A 24,964-nucleotide genomic window follows, 5' to 3' on the forward strand; every position below is an offset into this window, starting at 1 on the left:
ACACTTCACATGATAGCAAAGATAGGGTTGTATGTAAAGCTTGGGGACAGCTCAAAGATCAGCCCGCTTTGTTCATGTTTGATGATTGTGCATCTGAAAATTTCATATCCACTCAGATGACAGCTGCTTTGGGTATTGAAGTGGAGGACATGGGTCCTCAAATTGAAGCAGAGGCTGCCTTTGTTGGTAGAGAAGTGCAGGTCATGCCTATTTTTGGCAAGTTGCGCATACACATTCAAGGCTATGTAGATCATGAGGATTTTCTTGTGGCGCCTTTGAATGGCTGTGATGTATTGCTTGGAAAGCCTTGGAATACACGTATTGATCCGTGCAAGGCTTACAAGACTAACAGGATCACCTTCATGCATAAAGGCCGAGAACATGTAATTGATGCTGGTGAAGAGGGTGATACCATTCCCCTTGTATCTCATGTACAAATTAAGAAAGTAATGAAAAAGAGTATTTTTGCGTACTTGATTTTTGTACGAGATACTGTTGAGGAAAATGATGTACATGTAAACACTCTTTGTAATGATAGGCTGAAATTTTTGCAAGAGCACAATGATTGTTTTGCTGATGAGTTACCAAATGAGTTACCACCTGTACGACCGGAAGATCATCGCATTGATCTTGTGCCAGGTAGCTCACCACCTAATAGGCCAGCCTATCGTGTAAGTGCATCCCAAAAAGAGGAGATCATGAAGCAAGTAAATGAGCTTCTTGAGAAGGGTTTGGTTCAACCAAGCTCTTCCCCATATTGTTCACCCGTCCTCTTGGTTCAAAATAAGGATGGATCCTTTCGTATGTGTGTGGATTATAGAGCTTTGAATAAGCTTACCATCAAGAATCGGTTTCCGATTCCACGCATAGATGACATCCTTGACAAGTTGGATGGATCGGCATGCTTTAGCCGAATTGATCTCAAGAGTGGATATCATCAAGTGCGTGTAGTGCCTGAGGATGTACACAAAACTGCTTTCAAGACAGCATTTGGGGTTTATGAGTATCTTGTTATGCCTTTTGGTCTTACAAATACCCCGGCTACATTCAATAGAATGATGGATCGCATATTCAGTGGGTACAGGAAATTTACAGGTGTCTTCTTTGATGACATCCTAGTCTTCTCGAAGACCGAAGAAGAGCATAAAGCTCATTTGGCTATTGTTTTTTAAGAGCTCCATAAGCATAAACTCTTCATAAATGCAAAGAAGAGTGAGTTCTTCTTGTCAGAGATACATTATCTTGGTCATATTGTGTCCAAAGATGGAGTGCAGATGGATCCTCCAAAGATTGATGCAATTCGGAATTGGCCTGAATTGAGTTCGGTGCATGAGATCCGTAGTTTTCTTGGATTATGCGCTTACTACCGCAGGTTCATTCGGCACTTTGCATGGATTGCTTCTCCTTTGCATGATTTGACAAAGAAGAAGGCCGTGTTCAAATGGACTAATGTAGAGAGAGATGCATTCCTCAAATTGAAAGATGCAACTACTCATGGTCCAGTGTTGATCGTTCCGGATTTGCAAAAGCCTTTTTGTGTGGAATGTGATGCATCTAGAAATTGCATAAGGGCTGTCCTTAATCAAGAGGGACATGCCGTGGCTTATGAGAGTCGTAGATTGCATGATGCAGAGCTATCTCTTGGTATTTATGAGAAAGAGCTCCTGGCTGTAATTCATGCACTTACTATATGGAAACATTACCTTCTTGGGGCTGATTTCACTGTGAAGACAGATCACCAGAGTTTGAGGTATTTTCTTACTCAAACTAAATTGTCAGAGAAGCATACGAGGATGGCCAATTTCCTCTCTATGTTTCATTTTCAGATCTTGCACACCCCAGGAAAGAAGAATGTAGTGACCGATGCATTGTCACGAAAGCCGTACGTAGCAGCTATCTCGGTTGCCTCTCATGGGGACTTGTCTACCATGCGTGATTTGTATCATTCGGATGCTGATTTTGCCACTATTTGGACTGATTTGATGGCTGGTCATGCACATGCCTCATATGTGATCAAAGAGGGTTATCTCATGAAAGATAATTGCCTATGTGTGGTGTCTGACATGAGACAAAAGGTTTTGGATGAGTGCCATGCTCCTCCATGTGCTGGTCATAGAGGCATAATGCCTACTACGCACATGACTGAGCGGTATTTCTTTTGGCCAGGTATGCGAAAGGATAGAGGCACATGTACGTGCATGTATCACCCATCAAAAGGTCAAATTTGATAGGCAAAAGGCACCAGGTTTGCTTCAGTCATTGCCTATTCCTACGCAGCCATGGGAAAGTATTACAATGGATTTCATTATGGACTTGCCACGTACCCAACAGGGTAATGATGCAATTTGGACAATTGTGGACAGATTTAACAAGCAAGCTCATTTCTTGCCGGTCAAAAAGACCATCAAAGCTGAGCATATGGTTAAAATATATCTTGCACAAGTGTTCAAACATCATGGAATGCCGAAGTCCATTGTGGGGGATAGATATCCCAGGACTACAAGTCTCTTTTGGCGGGCCTTATTTGATAATATGGGTACCAAATTGGACTTCTCATCAGCTTATCACCCTCAAACGGATGGGCAAAGTGAGGCTGCAAATTCAGCCGTGTTGGATCTCTTGAAATGTTATGTGGCGGATCAGAAGTCTTCTTGGTAGAAGTACTTACCGGTTGTGGAATTTACATACAACAACACAGTGCATGCATCTACGGGAAAGGCCCCGTTTGAGATTGTTTATGGTAAGGTGGTTTTGCCACCCATCCTTCGCACAAAGGATGAGATATTTGCAGCTGATGAGTATGTAAGAGACTTGGATATTGCTTTTGCTCAGGTGCAGACAGCCATTGCAAGGTCACAAGACAAGCATAAAAAGACTGCCGACAAGCATAGAAGGCAATTGGATGTTAAAGAGAATGATTGGGTATTGCTGAAATTTGAGAAAGCAAGACTTGCAAAGAGGCCTGGCAAAGAGGGTGCATATCCTAAGCTTGCAACCAGGTACTATGGGCCTTTTCGAGTGATTGAGAAGATCAATGAAGTGGCTTTCAGATTGGCATTACCTAGTCATTGGCACATACACAATGCTTTTCATGTGAGTCTCCTTCGCAAGTATGTAGGGCCGGAGCCCAGTGAAATGGTAATTGAGGATCCACTAGAAGTGGATAAGCTTGAGGAGATCTTGCAGCCAGAGCAGATTGTGTATCACAAGGAACGCAAGCTTGCTGCAGGCAAAGTTGTGAGGCGTTACCTTGTGAAGTTTAAGAACTATCTTCCCATCGACGCTAAATGGGTAGATGAAGAGTTCTTCAAAGATTGCCCGCATGTGCTTCAGACATATTTGGATGCATTTCAGTTGCGGACAACTGTTTAGAAGCGGGGGGGAATGTCACCATTTGGCCACCCGAATGGTTCACTCTTGCTTTCACACTATGTACATATTGGATTGGTATCCATGGCTTATGGAATGTGCCTATGCATGTGATTGACACGTGTCATGCTGTATAGTTGGATATGATATTCCGCTGGGACTTGACATTATCATGCTTGGAATATCTGGAGGACTTGGCTTTCCGCTGGGACTTGTGCCTTTGTGTACATGCCCGGAAACGGCTGGAGGATTGGCTTTCCACTCGGTCTAGTATCGCATATACTTGCCTGGAAACGCTTGGTCTTATATGGTTTCATGGATGGAAATTGCTCATGCCAATGCTGCATTGCATAGCATCTTTATGTGCTTGCCTGCAATTGAAATTGCATGCTGTTTTCATGCTTGCATGACCTATGTGTAGTTCCGGGCTAGGGGACGCCCGCCCGTGAACCGTGCGTGTGAAACTGTCTGCTGACATGGTTGTGTGGCATGTGAACAGGTGGTAAGTATTACCCAATCTAGGCTCAAATAGCCCTTAGGACTTAGCCAATATTTATAAGTGAGTGCGTTCCCACTTCATTAAAGTTTGGGCACCCAAAAGTCACTTATAAATTATGACCGCTTCCAAGTTCAGACTCACTGAAGTCCCAAGGCAGACTAGACTCAATGTCCACGACCTGATCCTCCCTTTTACTCATAAATGGGCATCTCCCCATGTCCCTTCACTTGATTGGACCCCAATTCACTTACTTATTAAGAGAAAATTCGTGTTTTCTCTTCATGAGGATTTTTGGAGGCTGAAAACTCTGTTTTTCCACCATTTCTCTCCATTTCCAAGCTCTCCATAGCCATACCCAACTAGCTAGGGTGTTTTCCAAGCTTCCAAGAGTGTTTCCAAGTGCTAATCTCTCTCCTACTCACTCCCAATGACTGAAATTCAGCAAAACAGCTCTCATTTTTGCTGTAATTTCTGGTCTTTTTGCTGAAAACCCTAATTTCAGCCTTCCTTCCTCAAATTGAACCATAGGGGAAGCTTTCCCAGGGTTCCCTTCATCCTCTTGAAGACTTTTGTCACGAAGGATTGCGGCAAATCAAAGATATCAACACTTCTAAAGCTTCCAACGCGAAGGCTTCCGCTTGCAACAACTTCTATGAAGACTGGTAAGCTAATTGGACAATGTGTTACTTATTCAGTAGAAGGGCAGGACTCCTGTTTAGCCGCCCTGTGTAGTATTTCTCTTGTCCTATGTGCTCTTGCAGATGTTGCTAGTTGGGGTTATTAGGTGTGTTGGGTATTTTTAATAAGAAAAAATCAACAAAGCAATCGTGCGCTTCTCAACGGCAGCTGACTAGAGGAATTTCCACGAAGGGGTCCGACTACTCATGGGAGGGGTGCCTATCCATGAAAGGGTGCCGGCTGAAGAGGTAAGCCTCCTGGATTGAAGGGTTGCTTCTTGTCTTTCCTTTATTCAAGAGTTTCTTGCATATGGCTAGCCCAAAATTAATCAGCAAAAATTGGGAGTTGGGGACTAAATTTGATGGGGCATTCTCTCTTGCTCTTCCATTCAACACTTGCTACACCCAATTTTAGGGTTTGGGTAGGCTGATTTTAGGGTTAGGATTAGGACTGATTTTAGGATTAGGGTTAGGATTTGGGCATGTCACAAGGCGGAAAAAGTTTGCTCTCATACCACTGTAAAGCTTTTATAGCTTTATTAACATGATTAAGACTTAATTAATGAACATAAGACAAATACTGCAAGAAAGACTGAGTTGTTTGCATTGAGACAGAGGCCTTTCTTAAATAGAGACCGAAAGGGTACAAGTGAAGAGACACATCCTTGGGAAGGGGTGTGGCTCTTGAATCAATGGTTATGTCCTTTGGACTTAGGGGTGTGTCTTTTAATGAATAGACATGAACTTTGATAGTGACCCATGTGTAAGGGTGTGACCCTTTTCTCTTTTTTTTTCCGAGAAAAGATCCTTTCATTAGTTATATAAAAACCGCCCGTAGGGCTACAAAAGATCCTCTCCTGCTCATAAGAAAACAGAGCAAAGAACAAAGCAAGGCAACCAGGGAGACTCTCCCTAGGTGCTGGAAAGTACAAGTATCAGTACAAAGAACTGAGGGACTATATCATACAATAGGAGGGGGGGAAAGCCAAACAGGTGGCCTGTAGTGCCAACGGGGGGACCCCGCGTGTAGGGTATAGAAGGGGCTGCTGCGCCAAGTGGTGTGAAAGACCTGGCGCCGCAAGATCGCCTCATCCGAGTCGCCCCGGATGCGGCCATACTGTCCTCGCAAGGTGTGGATCAACTCCTGCCAAATCCCCCGAACAGTCTCTGCTGGTGGCTCCAGTCTCCCCTCAAAGGCCCTGAAACACCGGGCCCTCCAAGTGAACCAGATGGTGAGGCTGCTGAGGAGCTCCCATCGAAGATCCCTCTCCTGTGTCCAGCCGGCGGATGAGAAATCTGATGGCCTGGCTGTCCTGCTCCGTCTCATAGCCCATAGCAGGCCCAGACGAAGTCGACCAAGCAGCGGCACCCCACGTATACATACCCTCTGGAGAGAGGGGAGCCAGAATGCGCAACATCCGCAGCCAAATCTGTTGCGCCTGAGGGCAGTCCCATAGGCAATGTCTCTGTGTCTCCATAGGGTGGCCGCATCGGACGCAGCTGCCGGAAGACCGCTGTAGACAAGCCAGGTGCCAACTGCAGAGCCCCTGTGGGCAACCAGCCCCACTGGAAAGTCGAGATCCTGCGTGCCTGTCGACTAGCCCAAAGCCTGGTCCAAAAATCCTCCGGGAACGCCTGTGAGAGTCCCTGTAGCCGCAAGTGCCCCGATGCAGCTGGAGAGACCATCCTCCTCGCAATCAAAATATGTCGCCCCAACCGAACAGTATACTGGAAAAAGGTGATCTCGGTGGCCTCAAGGGATGCATAAGGATCATGCCACTTGTACTCGCCAGGGTCCCACTGGAGCCGGGCCAAGGGACGCGCTGCATATGCCCAAATGCGCCAATCAGAGTGCACATCTGCAGGGTCTGGGTCAATATGCCACTTCCGAGAAGCGGCGACCACTACCCGTATCCTCTGAAAGATGCACTTTGCAACCAAAGGCGACTCCACCTCCACTCTCTGAAGTCTGCCCTCATCCTGGATCTCATAGTAGAGGCATCTGCCATCCTCAGTGCAAGCTCTGACAGCAATCAGGATCTCCAACTGTGTAAAGGCTCCCATCCATCGTGGGGCCACGGGCTCGAGAGGCGTGAACCACTCCTCTGTGAGTGCCTCCTGAATGTCATCCCTCATAATCAACCCCCCTCTGGAGTGACTCAGCCGCTCCACCTGGATCTCCTCTGGGAGACTGCAGAAGGCCTGCCAGTCTCCAAAACTACGTGCTGGGCCTGCCACCAATGGTCCCCAGGCTAGACGAGGCCGAGAACCCAGCATATGACCCTGCTCTGTGCAAACTGCTGGGCTCAAGATGAGCGGCTGTCTGGCCCGCTCCTCATCACAAGAAGGAGGTCTCCGAGAGAGCCCCGGTCTCAGCAACTCCCAAGCTCTCAGGATGCTCAAGGCAAATCTGTCCTCCCATCCTCTACTGAGGCCTGTCCTCCTCATCTCTATGAAGATCCATCGTATCTCTGGTGCAAAAGTGCCCCCTACTGGGGGAGCCCGAGCCTGTAGCCGCTACAAAAGAAGCTCTTTCCAAGGCTCAGCGCCTGGAAGCAGCCCCCGAACAATAAGCTTTCCCAATAAGGCTCTGCTCTGATCAACTGGATCTATAATGCCCAAGCCTCCCTGGGCCAACGGAAGTGTGATAACTGCCCAAGCAACCTTTGTCCGGGCTGGCTGACCATCCCGCCCAGACCAAAGAAAGTTCCTGATCAGTCTCTGTACCTGGCTAATACAAGAACTCGAGAAGATCCAGCAAGACGTAATGTACCACATGGTCGCTAAAAGCACCTGATTTGCCACCACCACCCTCCCAGCCAAGGATAGCCGAGCTATACTCCAATACAAAAGCTTCTTCCGAATGCTCAGAAGAAGCGGGGCAATTTGCTGCTCAGGTGACAAATCTAGTCCAATCTGGCATCCCAAATATCGCACTGCTGTGCCAGGAGGAATCCATCTAAAACCCGGGTCTCGGCTCCATGCCGGAGTGGGAGCGCTACTGATCCAAAAGGCCACTGTCTTGCGCCAATTGATCAATGCTCCCGAAGCTGCACTAAAAACCTGGAGCGACTGCTCTGCCCGCTGAAGATTGGCCTCCTGGCCATGCAAAAATAAACCCGTGTCATCAGCAAACTCAGCATCAAGCAGGTCCTCCCCCCGGACTGGGAGCTGGAGTCCTCTCAAACCAACCTCCTCTGCCGTCAGATACATGCTCATAGCCTCAGCAAAGAAGAGAAAAAGAAACGAGGCGAGAGGACACCCCTGACGGACTGATCTGGTCAGCTCAAAACTCGGCCCCCGTCCTCCTGCAATCAACACCTGGCTACGAGCTGTGGAATATAGAGCCACCACCCCTCGAATCCAACCTGGCTCAAAGCCTAGGCGAAGCATAGTGCCCTCTAAGAAACCCCAATCGACTCTATCGTATGCCTTCTCAAAATCGAGAAGTATCACGACCAAGTCCTCACCAAGAAATCTAGCTCGGGCCGTCACCTCCCAAAAGGTGAAAATGTTGTCAAGGATACTACGCTCCTTGACGAATCTTGTCTGGGTAGCATGAATCAACTCCCCCAGAAAGGGCTGGATCCTCAAACTCAAGGCCTTTGCTAAGACCTTGTAGACAATATTGAGGATCGTAATAGGTCTCCAATGCCGAATATCATCTGATACTCCCTCCCCCTTGGGGATAAGAAAGATCAAGCCCTCTGAAAAGCTTTGTGGCATCACCCCAGTGTCCAAAACATACCGAAAGGCCCTGCGGAGGCCTGGCCCCAAAAGGTCCCAATAGCGCATAAAAGAGGCAAGCGTCAATCCGTCCTCCCCTGGGCAACTATGGCGCGGAAGGACCCTCAAGGTCTCTGCAAGCTCAACCTCTGAGAGAGGCTCTCCCAGAACTGTACGCATACGATCTGTGACCCTCCTCTGCACATGGGCCCACACAGTCTGTCTCCAAGCATCCTGAGCCTCAGTGGCTGGCTCCGCTGAGAGCAGGTCTCTAGAACCCAGTGGCAATGGCTCTGATCTCCTCAGGCTCAGTAGCTACCGAACCGTCCGGCCTCCCAAGCTGGCGGACTCTTGCTCGAGCATGGCGGGGTCCAATAATCTCAAAAAACTCCCCAGTCACTCTATCACCAAGCTGCGTCCACTGAGAGGCCTGGCGGGAATAGTAAAACTCATGTCTCTGCTCCTCTGCCTCTCTAACCTCCTGGCGTGCCTGGCTCAGCTGGGACGCTACCCACTCACATGTAGGCTGCTTATCCTGCAAGCGCTGAAGCGAAGCAAGGCTACGTCTCAGCCGACGCTCCCGCTCGCGAGCCTCTCCCAGCCGTGTCAAGGCTGCAGCGTGCAAAAAAGAGCTGAGGTCGATGAGTCACTGGGCACACTGGCCTGCTGCATCCTGGTCAGAGCTCTGACTATCATGCCATATCCTCTCAATGTCCTCAGCTAGACTAGGATCTGTAAGCACCCTCTCTGGGATCCTCAATTGCAAACTGGTCTCCCGTGTCCTCTCCTCAAGTGTCAAAATAATTGGCGCATGGTCTGAAAAAGAGGTGCCAACGAGAATGCCAACGGAGCCCCCTAACCTATCGCCCACATAAAAGCCATCAATCCGTGTGAGATTAGTCCCTCCCTGCCGGCGATCCGACCGAGAGGAACTAAGACTGTCCTGAGAGCGGGAGAAGGCCTCATGCTGCCATGCATCAGTGATCCTCAGTGTCATGCAAAATCGCTCCCAAGCTACAAGCTCCGTACCGTGCACTGTAACATGACTGCCTCCCACCCTATCGGCCGGGTCCTCAAGCATGTTGAAGTCTCTCCCGACACACCAATGTGCGGCCTCTAGCAATGCATCCGTAACCTGGGTCCAGAACTCTGCTCTGGCACTAGCATGGTTGGGCGCATAGACATTGAGCACGCCAAAGAGCTCATCATGCGTCCTCAGAATGACATACTGTGCTCTACCAGGCACAATGATCCCGCGATCCACAATGGCCTGCCGCCATACATCCGCAATGACCATACATACTCCTCCCTGCCCAGTGCCCACCCAAGGGACCAAACCCTGCAGACCAAAAGGTGTCCCATCTACCAGGCATCACCGAACCATATCTCCGGATCCTGCTCTCACCCAAATGGTACTCTTGCATCATCAAAATATCAATACTACCCCCAACCAGGCATCTCTGAAGCTCCTGCCTCAAGCAACCACGATAACATATATAATGTGCGCCGCCAAGGCCCTGTACATTCCATGAGATGATCCTCATGGATGACCTGCTGAGGTGGATGCTGTCTCAGCCGTACGGCGGGCCTTCGCTAGCGGCTTGGATGGAGAATAGTCCCCTGTCATGTGCATCATAGATGCCATGGACATTCTCAGGGCTAGATCCAGAAAAGGCAACCAGATAAAGAGTATGAACCCAGTAGAAGAACCAGGATGATGGAGCACAGAGCACAGAGCACCTTTGCAGTGTAGACTGAAGCAAGGCTTGGAGAAGAACCAAAGGGATGCTGTCGGCTGCTCACAGAACCAGTCGGCTGAATCAGAGGACATGGGCAGCATCACGCGCATCATGAGCAAGCAGTATAACCAGTCGGCTGAAGTAAAAAGGGATTTATGAATATATGAACTGGCCGACCAGCAGTCGGCCAGTTCCCCATGAATATCAAGGGGCTATAAATAGCCCAAGTGCCCATCATTCTAGGCATTCAGCCCACTAGGGGTTTGAGTCAGTAGGAGTCCTAGTTTGGGACTGAATTTTGGTGTGTTATCACCTTTTCAAGAAGGCAGCCAAGGGCTGCAGACATGTACCCTTTTTGTACCATAGTATATACTGAATTTCCAGCACTTCTCACTCTCTCTCTCTCTACTCTCTCTCTACCTGCGTTTTTGCATCAAATGGTGCGTTTTTGCATCAGAAGGTTTCCAAGAGTGTTTAGGGCTGAAAGAAGACTCCCCAGAGCTTCCGCATGTTACATCCCCATCCGAGCGGCTACAAATCTGCCCACCCAGTGTGCTGCAAGAATCTCGAATCAGGCGCCAGTAGCTGTGTCCCATGGCAACTGCCTCCCGCTCAAACAGAGCAACCTCGTGTATGCATACATATCCACGGTCGCGTGCTAAGTCTGCCACTATGCAAACGACCAAATGTTGAATCCCTGAGGCATCCGCACTCCCGGGATCAAAGAAAAAATGAGCCAACTCCCATAGTCGGCCTATCACATCTGTCACCTCCAGATCGCTCACATGGTGAGAAAACTCAACTGCCTGAGTCTTCAAAGTGCTAAGAGCGAGCTCCAAAGTCCACTCCCGGTCGCGTGGGCCACAGAGAGGGAATGAGAAGGCCCCCGCTGAATCAAGTGCCTCCTCCCCGCGGGCCGGAGGTATCACTACATGAACTCTGATGGGTGCTGGCTCGTGGGGGTCCTCTGCTCCAAAAAGCCGTGTGAAGGAGTAATCAAAAGCCTCCGAGCGCTGTCTAGTGTCAAGACGACTCAGCCGACTACGGATAGAGGATATCCGTGAAGCCCGAATCGGCATGGTAAGTCTCCTCTGCGGTGCTCAAGCAAGGTCGGTGCTCAGAGCCCTCCGGACTGCAGGTTAACGCCAGGGGACTGCCAGGGCCTCCCGAGGAGCTGAGGCGAGCGGGGGGGGGGGGGGGAGGAGGGGGTGGAGAAGGAGCCGCTGCCGAAACCGGAGCGGGGACGGGAGGAGGCGAAGGTGGAAGCGAGGCGGGAGGGGGGGACGGAGGAGGGGGAGGGGGAGGGGGGGGCCGGAGGAGGGGGTGCTGGCATCTCCTGGTCCTCAGTCGGCGTTGGGGTCTCCTCCTGGAGGGGAGCAAAGCTGTTCCTCACGGGAACCCAGTGGTGCTGAGACTGTGGCTGATGCTGCATCGGTCTCTGGGCGTGCTGTTGTGGCTGTCTCCCTCGACGGCGCCCCTGTCCAGGCTGCCACTCCGAGGTCTCTGTGGGCTGAGCAGGTGTCCCGGAGGCTGCCTGCCGAGCCGCATCTGTGGGCGGGCCATCAGGGGCCTACTGTCAGAATTGGTGCAGCGGAATACACACACACACACACGTAGAGAGAAAGAGAGAAAGAGAGAAAGAGAGAGATGGCGCAGAGAGTTGACGAACGCTTGACTTGATATAGCAATGAATAAGATAGTTCTTACAATGGGGGCATAGGGTTGTTTATATATCCCATAGGTAGAGATGGCCGACCCATTAATAATTAAATAGGGGCTTATCCCACATGAGATACATTTCTTAACACCCTCTCTGTAGCTCATAGTGGGCATAAGTAGGAATACCAAGTCGATGAAGAAGCTACCATGGACACCCCAGCAGTGGCCAACCACTAGGTACACCTCGGATTTGCAACCACCAGCTTGTCACCACCAAAAATGCCATCCTGAGCACCAATTGCCTCAAAGAACATTGAACTGTAGACCACACTACGTCCAAGAATCCCCATTCATGAACAGTGAACACATCACGTCCAAAAACTCCACAAGATAATGAACTTTGGTACACACCCTGTCCATAATCCCGAAAACAACAATGAATGACTGCAGCATATCCATAGTGTTTTATACGCCATGTTGGTTCCTTGCCAGATGCCTAGTGCTTTGAATTCTGACACACGAATCCAAACACCCAAAAATTGAACTCCGACACATGGGTCCAAGTCATCAAAACGGGAGCACAGACTGCCCCTCTCTGCCACTCACATGCCTCTCTCTGGCTGAAGCACGTGGTAGCATCCATCCACCAAGCTAGAATGCTGGAGCATGTGCCAGTGTAGTCCTCGCCACACCGGCAGACGCCGTAGCATCTCTAGTAGAATCACTGTCACTGTCATCCTCGTCAGCTTTGCCTTTGCCTTTGTCATTCGTCGAGCCTTGAGCTTTAGCTTTGGATTTGCAATCCCGAGCCAAATGCCCTCGCTTTCCGCACTTATAACAACGGCTCCTAGACTTCTTATTGGATTCCGATGCAGCATGTGCCGATTCTACATCCTTCGGAACTCGAATCTTGCCTTGGGAAATGAGCACTGCTTCCTCCTCAATGAGAAAAGAGCTGAGATCATCAAATTCCAGCTTTTCCTTCGTGACTTGTAAGCGTAATGCCCTCGAGACCATCTCGTACTCCTCAGGCAACTTCGTAAGAACCAAGGCAGCTAACTGGGTACTAGTTAACACACTATTCATAGCCGATAACTGATCATGGATAACCTTTGCCTTCATTAGAAATGACTGCATAGAGGTCCCGGCTTCAAACTTGATGGAAAACAACTGGCCGAGAAGGGTTACTGCTCGCATTGTTGAGTCTCGATCAAACATTCCTGCAAGCTTTGACCACATTTCCTTGGCAGTCTTTAAAGTCTGAATGGCAGGGGAAATTTCCTTGGTGAGAGATTCTGCAATCGCCGACATCGCCTTCGCATTGTGAGCATCCCAATCCACAAGAGATTTGAGAAACTCCTCCTCCTGAAGACGTGTGAACCGATTGCTATCCCTACGGGGACGTTCCTCCGAGCCATCAACAATGTCCCATAAGCCTTTTCTGCTAAACCATAGCCTCATGATCAAGTTCCAATGCGCATAATTGTCGCCATTCAGTTTGTCGTCCTTGCTCAAACACGGGAGTCCCATCTCGAAAACTCCGTCCACCTCTTCTCAGTCGACCCGGTCTGCCTGCTCCAAAGTTTGCCAAGCACAGAGAGCAGTAGTGTTTTTATGAAACGCTGCCCAAGCCACGTGTGTCGCTTCTTCTCCTCCGCACTCTCTGCCGCCTTGTAGTGGCCACCTTCAACACCTTGCGCTGCCTGCACCTTGCTGTAGTGCTTGACTTCTGCCTTGTTACAGCCGCCAAGACACTCGCATTGCTGCTTGCTCTGTCTGCAAGAAAACGCAGCTGCCAATACTTGGCTGCCCTGCTTTGCCACCTGCAACAAAAAAACCGCGTGCTGCTTTTGGTGTGCAAGCTTGTGCCACCCAGAAACGCAGCCTGGTGCTCACTTGCTCAATAAAAAACGGCTATCTGCTCACGGCTGCTCACAGCACCTTCTCTGCAGTACTGCCCACCTTCGTGCTTTGTGTCCGAGGGTCGAGAGCCTGCTGCTCTGATACCATGTCAGAATTGGTGTAGCGGAATACACAGACACACACGTAGAGAGAAAGAGAGAAAGAGAGAGATGGCGCAGAGAGTTGACGAACGCTTGACTTGATATAGCAATGAATAAGATAGTTTTTACAATGGGGGCATAGGGTTGTTTATATATCCCATAGGTAGAGATGGCCGACCCATTAATAATTAAATAGGGGCTTATCCCACATGAGATACATTTCTTAACAGCTGCTGCGGTGAAGGTCAGGGTCTCCTACGAGGGCAAGCCTTGGCCAGGTGGCCGACCTGTCTGCAAATAAAGCACTGGTTCGGGAGCCCCGAGAACTCCACTCTCTGATCAATCCATCCCCCCCCTATCCTAGGTAGCTGAATGACCTTCGGAAGGGAGGAGATGTCAGGAACCAAAACTCTGATCGAAGGTAGCCCAGCTGCTCTAGCCACCACTGAAGCTGCTGTGGGGCCAGTCTCGAGCACCGAGCCCACCAGTGCTCCTAGCCTCGAAAGGAGCGGAAGGTACTCGCGGCGGAGTCCAGGGAAGCAAACTGTAACATGGAAAAGGCGCTCTCCCTGCTCAGCCGCCGCTGCTGGGTCAAAGCCATGCTGCCAAGGTCTGAAGAATGCTCGAGCGCCCCTGATGTCAAGGGGACTCATGGCTAGGACCTGGGCCACGCTCTGGGCTGTCTCGAACTCGATCTGATAGTGTCCACGGCCCAGTAGCTGAACGTCCAAGATCTTGCCCACATCTGCAAGAAGGCGGGCCTAGAGAAGATCCCGAATCTCCCCTCTGCTAGGGCGAGTGCCGACTATACGGCAGATGGTGGAATGTGCCTGGAGGCGTTCCACCTCTGCGGCGGCGAGGCTCGCTTCCACTTCTGGTGAAAGAGAAAGCCTGATGGGGGTATCCTCAGGGGCGGGCGAGGGGGCTGCGGAAGAGTCCCTCTGAGGTGGGGCGGGAGGAGCCTCCATCAGAGTCTGAAGCTATGGCGAAGGCGAAGCGAGTGCGGAGAGACCTGCAAGAACCGAGCTGCACACAAAGGGGCGAAGGGGGAAGGCGGAAGGTAAAAAAAAGAAAGAACCCCCAGGGGGCAGAAAAACCAGAAAGAAGGGGAGGGGGGGGTAAGACGGCGAAGAAAAAAAACCCTAGGGGGGGAGGCGGAAGCAACGCGAAATGAGGGGTGGTGGGAAAGAAAGGGCTGGCGGAGGAGGGGACTGGGCACTGAAGAGGGGAGGGGGGCGCAAAGGCGAGAAGGTGGGGGGCAAGCGCTTCAGCGCAAGAGAGCCAGGCGGAGGGGGGGCGCATAAGCGAGGGCAGGCGGGGGGCGGAAAGGGGCGCGTGGGTGGGAAGGGGGAAGGGCGTGCAGGCAGCGCGAGCAAGGGGGGGGGGGGGGGGAGCAGGAGCTTCAGCGAGCAGGATTTTCAATGTAAGGGTGTGACCCTTCACAGGTGTCCTTTCAGTTAATAAGGGATTAAGGAGTAATTAAGGAGAGATTAAGAGAGTTAGTCACAATCGTGACAGTGTGGCTGCGGAGGTTACTTGGCGAGATTGGGTTTCCACAGAAGGAACCCACGGCCATCCAATGCAACAACCAGAGCTGTATAGCTATTGCTCGAAACCCGATCTTCCATGCCCGGACCAAGCACATAGAGATACAATATCACTTTGTTCGTGAGAAGATTTTGGCTGGTGACATCTTGCTTATCTTTTGTTCGACGGAGGACAATGCGGCGGACCACTTCATGAAGCCTCTACCTCAACAGATGCTCCGTCAACACTCCAACTCACTGGGGTTGGTTCCACATCCAAGAGCTGAGAGGGGGTGTTAGCAGTCATCTCCTGTCTGTACCATATTACTCAGTAGAGCGAGTGAGGACCTCTATTGTGGATGTGCCCGCCCGGTTAGGAGCTTTCTCCATTTTTCCTCATTGTCCATGTTTTTCAATATTTTTTCTGGTCGTGGGGACTGTTTTCTGCTCGCCGACTTGTTATGTCTCACTGGCTGACTGATGTTCTATTGGCCAACCTGATCATGTGCTGGCCGACTGCCATTTTATACTGGCTGACTGAATGTTATCCAGTCGTGGGCCCTTTCTGATGTGGGCTATTGGCGTCAACTGGCTGCCCCTGTTAGTATATATTGCATGCCTTGCCCCCCACACCATTTTGTACCGGATCTCTTGTATATAGTAAAGTTTATACAGTTTTCTCTCTCTGGCAGTTTTGCATTTCTGTTCTCACAGGTGTTAGGTCAAGATGGCATGCCCAAGGGCTAGCCAAGGGCCAGCCCATGGCTGGTGGGCTTGTCAGCAGCCTCGTCAAGGGCTGTTCACAGCCCTGACCCTCTATGTGAGGCAGCCGACAGCAAGCAGGGACAGCATATCCCTGTCGGCCAGCAGCAGGGGCAGCCATAGGACATAGTCTGCAACCTATATTGGGCTCTGTGCAAACAGCCAGGGTTAGGGACAGCAAGGTGCATCATTTAATGCTGTTAAAACAGCAAAGCATAGCATTTTATTCTATTTTCAGCAATTTTTTGTCCAACATGGAGCTGGCCGACCTGGTCCAGTAGGACATATATAAACAAGCGCATCAGTCCCTCCTTAATCATGCAGTATTCAGAAGAAGTCTTCAGCAGTTCAAGCATCAGTCAGCAACCTATCATTTCCAGGCAAATCTTTAAGCTCCTCTTCAGCATTCAGCCAGCATATGTGCAGTCCTACAGCTATCTAGACTTGCTTAAGTAGCCCGAAGAATCTTCTGCGGTGCCTCGGATTGGTGGATACTCAGCCGACGTACGTTTTTCCTCATCCTTGCGTTGGGCAGTCGTATCGCTTGTTCTCAAGCATTGTACAGCATTCTCCAAAGAATTAATATAAGCAAATAGGAGCTTGCAAGGGGGGCCCTTCAATGGGTAAATTGGGACCCAATACTGTGTCGTCTACTTCACTTCTATTCTCTTCTCTCTCTACTCTGTGAATTGGATGCTAAAGATCTCACCACATAAAGGTATAAAGAAGGCCCTATTGTGCGTTACCACGATCAACCTCAGTGCATGTAACACGTGAACCGTGCAATTGCCGTATATTCTGACATGTTTTGTGGCCTGTGAACACGTGGTAAGTGCACTGAAAAACTCTTGTATTAGTTATTAAAATGCTTTGTAATGTTTATAACCTTTCGCATTCATTTAAAATGGGTGGACATTTTTTATAAGGTGCACGGGGCCCAACTTGGTGGGCACCCTAGTGGCCACAATGTGTGGGGTGGGCACGGTATCACGGAGCTTCCCTCTGAATGGACCACAGAGAACGGACCTCGAAGATCGCACAGAGTCCGTGATAAAAGTCATTCAGCGGAGCTATGCTTTGATGTCTCGTATCATGTGGGACAAAGAGCCCACTTCCGTCAAGGAACCCCTTGCACATGGTACTTGGAGGAAAGCCATGCAGGTGGAACTGGATGCCATTGAGAAGAATAACACTTGGGAGTTGGTGCCGAGGCCGTCGAAACGGTCCGTCATTGGTGTCAAGTGGGTCTTTAAGACCAAGTATACGTCAGATGGGTCGGTGGACAAACACAAAGCCAGACTTGTGGCAAAGGGTTATGCTCAACAGCCTGGCATCGACTATGAGGATACCTTTGCACCAACAACGAGGATGACCACGATTCGGACCGTTCTTGCCCTTGCTTTTTCTCAGCGGTGGCCCGTATATCAGATGGATGTCAAATCTGCGTTCTTTAATGGTGACCTACAGGAGGAGGTGTATGTTGAGCAGCCTCCAGGCTTTGAGGTTCCAAGATCAAAGGGGATGGTTTACAGGTTACGGAAGGCCTTGTATGGTCTTAAACAAGCTCCCAAGGCTTGGAATCAGAAGATTGATTCCTTCTTTCTACGGGGTGGATTTCAAAGATCGGTTGCAGATCCCAACCTATCTCTCTTTCGGGAAGGTGGCATGGTCACACTGATCATCCTTTATGTGGATGACCTCATTCTCACCACCGGCGGTCATACGGAGCACATTACAGTGACGAAGGCTGCCTTGTCAAAGGAGTTTGAGAGCTATAGGCTATCACGTCGCCGATGGACCCAAACACGAAGGTGATCCTTGTGAGCCAATTGATGCCTCTCTATACCGGAAGCTGGTTGGTTCATTGATCTGGTTGTTGAACACCAGGTTGGACTTGAGCTTTCCAGTGGGACTGTTGAGCTCATTCATGTAGACGCCGTTGAAGTCTCATTGGGATGCAAGATTGCAAATCTTACGAAGGATCTTTGACTCTTTTACACAAGAGGGGGATTGAAGGATGGAGTCCGACTCCAAGGTTGGAGTGACTCAGATTGGGGAGGAGATCCAGACACAAGGAGATCCACATCACGCTACAGTTTTTCCCACGGCTCAGGAGCGGTTTCATGGAGCAGTAAGAGGCAGCCAACTATTGCCTTGTCATCGACAGAGGCGGAGTATCGGGCTGCTTGTGGTGCTGCTTGTGAGGTTGTGTGGCTGCGGATGTTGCTTGGCGAGATCGGGTTTCCACAGAAGGAGCCCACAGTCATCCAAAGCGATAACCAGAGCTGTGTAGCTATTGCTTGAAACCCCGTCTTCCATGCCCGAACCAAGCACATAGAGATATCACTTTGTTCGTGAGGAGATCTTGGCTGGTGACATCTTGCTTTTTTATTGTTCGACGGAGGACAATGCGGTGTTCGACGGAGGACAATGCGGCAGACCTCTTCACGAAGTCTCTACCTTAGGCTATGCTCTGGCGGCACTCCAGCTCACTGGGGTTGGTTCCACATCCGAGAGCTGAGAGGGGGTGTTAACAGTCATCTCCTGTCTCTATATTTACACCAAGGCCTCTGTTGTGGGTGTGTCTGCCCGATTTAGGTGTTTTCTCATTTTCCCCACTCTCCATATTTTTCCCTATTTTTTCCCTTGGTGTGGAGGGCTGTATGACTGCTTTGCTGCCCCCAGGCTCTCCCCTATATGCTGGCCGACTGTCCAATGCTAACCAACAAGTGTCTACTGCTGGCCGACTGGAGGGAACAGGTCGTGGGCAGTTATTATGGCTGTCGGCTGTTTTTGAAAAAGCTGACTGGCTGCCTGGGGCCATATAAAATGGCCCCTTGCCCCCCACACTCTACATGTTGTATTCCGGGATTTTCTTGTGTATATAGCAGAGTTATACGCTTCTCTCTCTCTCTCTCTCATTTCTGCGTTTTTCTGTTGTGCACTTTCCCTAAGTGTTCTCAGATCTTGTCTTCATCTCCGCTACATATTCTGACAGAGCCTGCCGCTTGTATCTGGATGCTTCCTCTAATCCCAGGGCTCCCCTAACCCTGCTAGATTAGACCACTAAACCTAAAGATTAGTACTAGGTACGTAACATAGACTTTGCCTCAACACGGTACATGCATCCACGAGAAAGGCCTGGTTTGAGATTGGGTTTGAGATTGTTTATGGCAAAGTAATTTTGTCACCCATCCTTCGCACTAAGGATGAGATCTTTGCTTCCGATGAATATGTGCGTGCTCTTGTTGTTGCCTTTGCTGATGAATATGTGCGAGCTCTTGATGTTACCACCCATCCTTCACGCTAAGGATGAGAGCTTTGCTGCCGATAAATGTGTGAGATCTTAATATTGCCTTTGCACACGTGCGAACAGCCATTGTTAGGTCTCAGGATAAGCATAAAAGGACTGCCAACAAGCATAGAAGGCAGATGAAAATTAAATAAGGTGATTGGGTATTGCTGAAATTTGAGAAAGCAAGACTTTGCAAGAGGCCAAGCAAAGAGGAAGCATGTCCTCTGTCACATGCATCCCGCACTTGGATGCCACGTAGGCATATCTGAACAAGAAGGTGCAGGACCTAGAGTGGAAATTGGTCCCATGTGAGCCCAATCTGGGACGAGCCAACCAGGGTTCCACACTATGCGTGCGAGGTCAAGTATGCATTGTCCTGCACATGAAGCAGTGCCAGTCCATACTGAGTCTCCCTCTGGAATGATGTCAAGTGATCTGTGTATCTGGTCTACGGACCGGGTGCCAGACATATGTAGATGCATGTAGGTTTGCATGTAGAAAAGGGGCCAGCCCATAAGGCTACCCCAAGGCAGAGCCTAGAGCTCTTGTTGTGGGCATGGGAGAGGTGTAGAACCACCCCCAAGGGGCCAAGAGGGCCCCAGGCTGGGCCCACCAGCCTTGGCTTGGGCTGGAAGGGCTGTCGGCCAACCCTAGGACCTCTGGACAGGCAGTCGACAGGGCCCAGGCCTTGGACAGCCTGTCCGCCAAGTGTGGGCAGCCCACACAGCAGCACATGGGTTGTCTTACAGCCCAGCATGTGTGTTTGGTGGCCACGGTGTGAAACGATGGCAATTTATGAGCATTTACTGCTTATTACGGCTAATCCTGAGAATATACAACAGGCCGACCCCTGTTGGGGTGGCCGACCAGCACCAGTTGAGATTACAAAAGCTCAGCCAAGAAATCGATTAAATCATCTGTCTTCACAAAGGGTTGATGCGTTCCAAGGGCCAAGACAGCCAAGGGGAGTGCTCCAACCAAGGTGAACATTGCAGGTCAAGATTCAGTCTTTATTTTCTGATGTGCATCATTCTAATAAAGCAAATACACCATTCGTGGTGGGTCCCCATAGAGGGTATTTGGGACCCAATATTGTGTCCTCTCCCTCCCTCCCTCCCTCCCTCCCTCTCTCTCTCTCTCTCTCTCTCTCTTTTCTGCACATCTACTTCTTCAATCCTATGCGTTATATACGTCGTGAAAGATTGCTGAATTCTGAACATTGAAGTTACCGATTTGACCACGAAGCTTCCACATGTTACATTGGTATCAGAGCCTTCTTCAAGTGTAAAGATTCAACCAAAAAAGGCACAAAAAGAGAGAAAAAAATTTCTCGCCTGTGTGGTTGGTTTCTAGACGTCGGTGGATCACCCCCTTATGGTGTGACTCCTATCCCTCCAAGGATGGTTGATTTTCAGCCTCCGAAGTCTCCCACACGCATAGTGGATGGTCAGATTGCACTCTAGAAAGAAGTGAATGATAGAGGACATAAGAGCATAGTTAACAAACACATGAATTTGTTTCCCTGAAACTCTAGAAAATCGCCTGAGAGAACCAGGCGGAGGAGCAGAAGGAAGCTCACGTAACCCAAAATCACGAACTGTCTGAAATACCATCCAAGCACAGATATGCTCGAACTCGCTGGAGGAGGAGCAAAGTCATCATCATCTGACTAAGAATCCATAGCTGGAGGTGTAACAGAAGCAGAGGGAGGAGGAGGAGGCGAAGGAAGAAGAAGCTCACCACCGCCCTCTAAAGATGTAGGAGTCTCGTCGAACACCACATCACGGCTCACAACTTTGCCGGCCTGCTGATCATATAGACGATATGCCTTGGACACAGTGCTGTCTCCGAATGCCATGAGCCTTAAAATATTGCTGAAACTCTTGGGATGTAAACTCACCAGCTTTGTTGGTCCTTCTGATCCCTCTTCTGTGGACGAGGCTCTTTCACATGAGCCTTGGCATCGTGCTATGTAGGCATAGCTGGATGCTATTGAACGGAATGGCACTTGGACTTTGGTGCCTAGGCCACTGCAGCGTAAGGTGATTGGTGTGCACTAGATCTTCAAATCAAAGTTCCGAGCTGATGGTAGCTTGGACAAGCACAAGGCGAGGTTGGTTGCCAAGGGTTATGCTCAGCCCCCTAGAGTCGACTTCGATGAGACCTTCGCTCTGACAGCCCGAATGACTACCATTCGCACCGTTCTTGCTCTTGCAGGACATCATAGATGGCCCGTATTCCAGATGGACGTCAAATCAGCTTTCCTGAATGGAGAGCTTACACACGAGGTTTATGTTGATCAGCCGCTGGGATTTGTTGTTCCAGGCAAACAAGATCAGGTGTACCGGCTTATATGGTCTAAAGCAGGCTCCGCAGGCTTGGTACCATCGAATTGATGAGTTCTTTCAAAAGCTCGGCCTGCGTCATTCTCATGTAGATTCGAGCCTTTATATCCTCCTTGAGAGGGGGTTGATTGTTATCATTGTGGTCTATGTTGATGACCTCATCTTTACAAGTTCTTATTCTGTGAGGATCCATTCAGTCATGGATGCTTTGGAGACAGAGTTTGAGATGACAGATCTTGGCCTTCTGCATTATTTTCTTGGCTTTGAGATTTGGCAGACCCCGAAGGGCATTTTCTTCTCTCAGTAGAAGTACACACAGGAGATGCTTGACAGATTTCAGATGACTGGATGCAAACCAGTATCTTCTCCTATGGATACCAGTGAGAAGCTTTCTCTTCTTGATGCTTCTCCAAGGATTGATCGGGGACAGTATCGGGTTCTCGTCGGTTGTTTGGTTTGGTTGACCTACTCCCGATTGGACGTGTGTTTTGCAGTCAGCTTATTGAGTTGTTTCTCATCCAAACCCCGTCAGCAGCATTGGCAGTGTGCTCTCAGAGTTCTTCGATACTTGCGTGGCACTCTGGACTTGGGCATCTTCTATGGCCAAGGATGCACGCTTCTTGGATGGTCTGATTTAGATTGGGCTGGAGATCCAGATACTCAGCGTTCAACCACTGGTTGTGTTTTTTCAATTGGGTCTGGAGCCATTTCATGGGGCAGTAAAAAGCAGCCTACTGTGGCGCTTTCCTCTACAGAGGCTAAGTATCATGCAGTTTGTTATGCTGCATGTGAGGCGATTTGGTTGCGGAGATTATTGGAGGAGCTTGGCTGTCCTCCTACCGGATCTACTCTTCTTTGGTGTGACAATCAGAGTTGCATCACCATCGCCAAGAACCCTATGTTTCATGCTCGTACGAAACACATTGAGATACAGTATCACTATGTTCGCGAACGGGTTCTTGCTGGAGATTTGCGTTTGGAGTATTGTCCTTCAGCGGAGAATGCGGCAGATCTGTTCACCAAGCCGGTTTCTCAAGCTTCCTTGGCTCCTCATCTTCGGCTTCTCGGAGTATGTTCAACCAACCCATCCTTCAAAGCTCGCTATAGAAGCTGATAGCTCAAATGGCCAAACCGAGCATGCCACAGCAGAAGAACCTGAAGAAAGCAAAGCAGTCAACTTGTACAGACCACTATCTTGGACTCCCTGAGCCAAGATGCTACCAGTCTCCTTATCACAAATGGTAATCTCATAACGAGAGAAGATCGCCTCCGCACCCTGAGCTGTAAGAGCACTCACTGACAAAAGGTTAAATACCAAATCTGGAATGTACAGAACGTCAGAGAAGTACCTCTTGTCCTCAGAGGAGCAGAAGATGGGGATGGTGCCATGTCCATGCACTGGCACGAAAGAAGAATCACCCAAAGTGATCTCGCGTATCTTGGCAGTGAAGCCCTCCAACCAATCTCGATGGGGTGTCATGTGAGCAATAGCACCGCTATCCACGATCCACGACCGCGACTGAGAAGTCACAAGAGCAAGTACACGACGAGTACCTGCTAATAGAAGAATACCATCATCCTTCTTGGTCTGAGACACCGTTGTAGAGGAAGAGTTCTTTGCTTCTTCATCCTGCTTCTTCTTGTGACATTGGGGCAATTTATGACCCTTCTTGCCACAATAATGACACTCAATGTCCTTGTCTTTAGAAGATCTGCTTTTGTCTTTGTCTTTATTCTTGTCGTTATCCTTGGAGTTCTTGTCAGAACCCCCTTTCCCTTTCTTCTGTTGATTCTTCCCTTTATCTTGTGCAACAAAAGCTCCATCATAACCATCAGAGGTGCCAATCCGCTCCTCAAAGCGAGACTCAATCTACATAATGGAGGGGAGAACTTCCTCCCAAGTAACTGGAACAAGACGAGAAGAAGAAACAAGAGACTGAATATAAGCATCAAACCTCTCTGGAAGCTTGGAGAGAAGCCGAATAGCCATATCCTCTGTAGAGATATCCTTGCCACAAACAACAAGCTCGTCCTTAAGATCTTTCATCTTCGAGCTGAAAGCAGATAAAGATGGAAAGGCAAAAACTGACAAGTTCATAAGCTGCTTTTCTAACGCCAAAATCCAACCCAGAGACTTAATCTCGTAGAGATCTGCAAATGCCTTCAAAACTTCATGTGCAGTATCTGTTGTACGCACATGAGAGAGAACAGAATCTTGACAAATCAACATTAGAAAGGAGAAAACACGATGATCATTGATTGAGTCACACCACCGGAAGCAAGGGTGGAAGAGGTGGCATTGCCAGGTGTAACAAGCCAATCCCAGAGATCCATGCCACGCAAGGCTGATTTCACTTTCACCTTCCACAAAGTGTAGTTGGAACCATCCAACTTTGCAGACTGAGAACATATGAAGTGTAATCGGGGCTGCCATAACAAGAGCTTGGGCTCAATCTCAAAAATATGCACAATCTCGAAAGGAGTGTCCACCACAAGTACCAAGGTTGCCACCAAAGCCAGAACCACCACAAGACACCCACTGCAAAAGGGAATGTCCACTAGACAGGAAAACGCAGCCAAAGAGGGACTGCAGACCTGAAAATACAGGCCGACTGGTTCCAAACTCTAAGTAGAGAAAAAACGCTGATAAAAAAAATACCTTCAGGCTGTAAGCGATGAAACCAAGGTGAAGGAAAGCAATCAACAGCAACTATCCAGAAAACGCAGCATCCAAAGGACTGCAAATCTGAGAAAAACGCAGAGGTGAAGGGACTGTAAATAGAGCACAATCTGGGGCAGCAGAGAGAATCATTGAATCGGGAGCGATGATACCATGAATGAGTGCACAGAGCGGAAGCAAATAAGCACTAGAGTATGCTGTGCAGAGAGTGCAAGAGAGAGAGAGAGATATGGAGCAACTATGCTGAATACTTGTCATGTGCCAGTATGTCCATGGACATGTTCCTCAGCTAGTCCAGAAGGGGCAGCCAGAAAAAGAATGATAAGAACCAGAAGTTGGAGCATCAAGTGCTGTTTTGGCTAGAGGGGACCACGCGGACCAGGCGGCTGCCAGAGGGTCCTTGTCGGCTGCAAGAAAAGGCTATCAGCTGGACCAGATTTGAGGCGGCTGCAGGCTGATTTTGCCTTGTAGATGGAAGTTTTTTTTTTCTGACCATTGTTAGTCTACCTTAGTACCGGCCTTTCTCGTTCTTTGTCTTCAGGAAAATATTGCCAGTCGGCTGGCCGCCCAGCAGTCGGCCTGCTCTTCTATTTTTTCAAGAGCCTATAAATAGGCAAGGATGCTCATTGTGTTATTCACTCACTCCCATACGGAGTGGGTCCTTAGGGTCCCTAAACTAGGACT

The 24,964-nt window shown here is 49.5% G+C and overlaps 1 protein-coding gene across 1 annotated transcript in view; it reads right to left on the reverse strand.

Annotated features, from left to right (window-relative positions):
- LOC147622269 (uncharacterized) overlaps positions 1-24,560 on the reverse strand; it is a 58,958-nt gene extending 34,398 nt beyond the window's left edge. The window contains exons 1-2 of the mRNA XM_086823571.1: positions 24,532-24,560; positions 24,260-24,372 (exon numbers count right to left, since the gene is read on the reverse strand). Of these exons, the coding sequence (XP_086679697.1) occupies positions 24,260-24,372; positions 24,532-24,560 (142 nt within the window). The remainder of the gene's footprint in view (positions 1-24,259; positions 24,373-24,531) is intronic.
- Between the last annotated feature and the right edge of the window lie 404 nt (positions 24,561-24,964).

Source organism: Cibotium barometz, chromosome 29 (assembly GCF_041138505.1).
Source record: "Cibotium barometz isolate CiBa-2024 chromosome 29, ASM4113850v1, whole genome shotgun sequence".
NCBI lineage: Eukaryota > Viridiplantae > Streptophyta > Polypodiopsida > Cyatheales > Cibotiaceae > Cibotium > Cibotium barometz.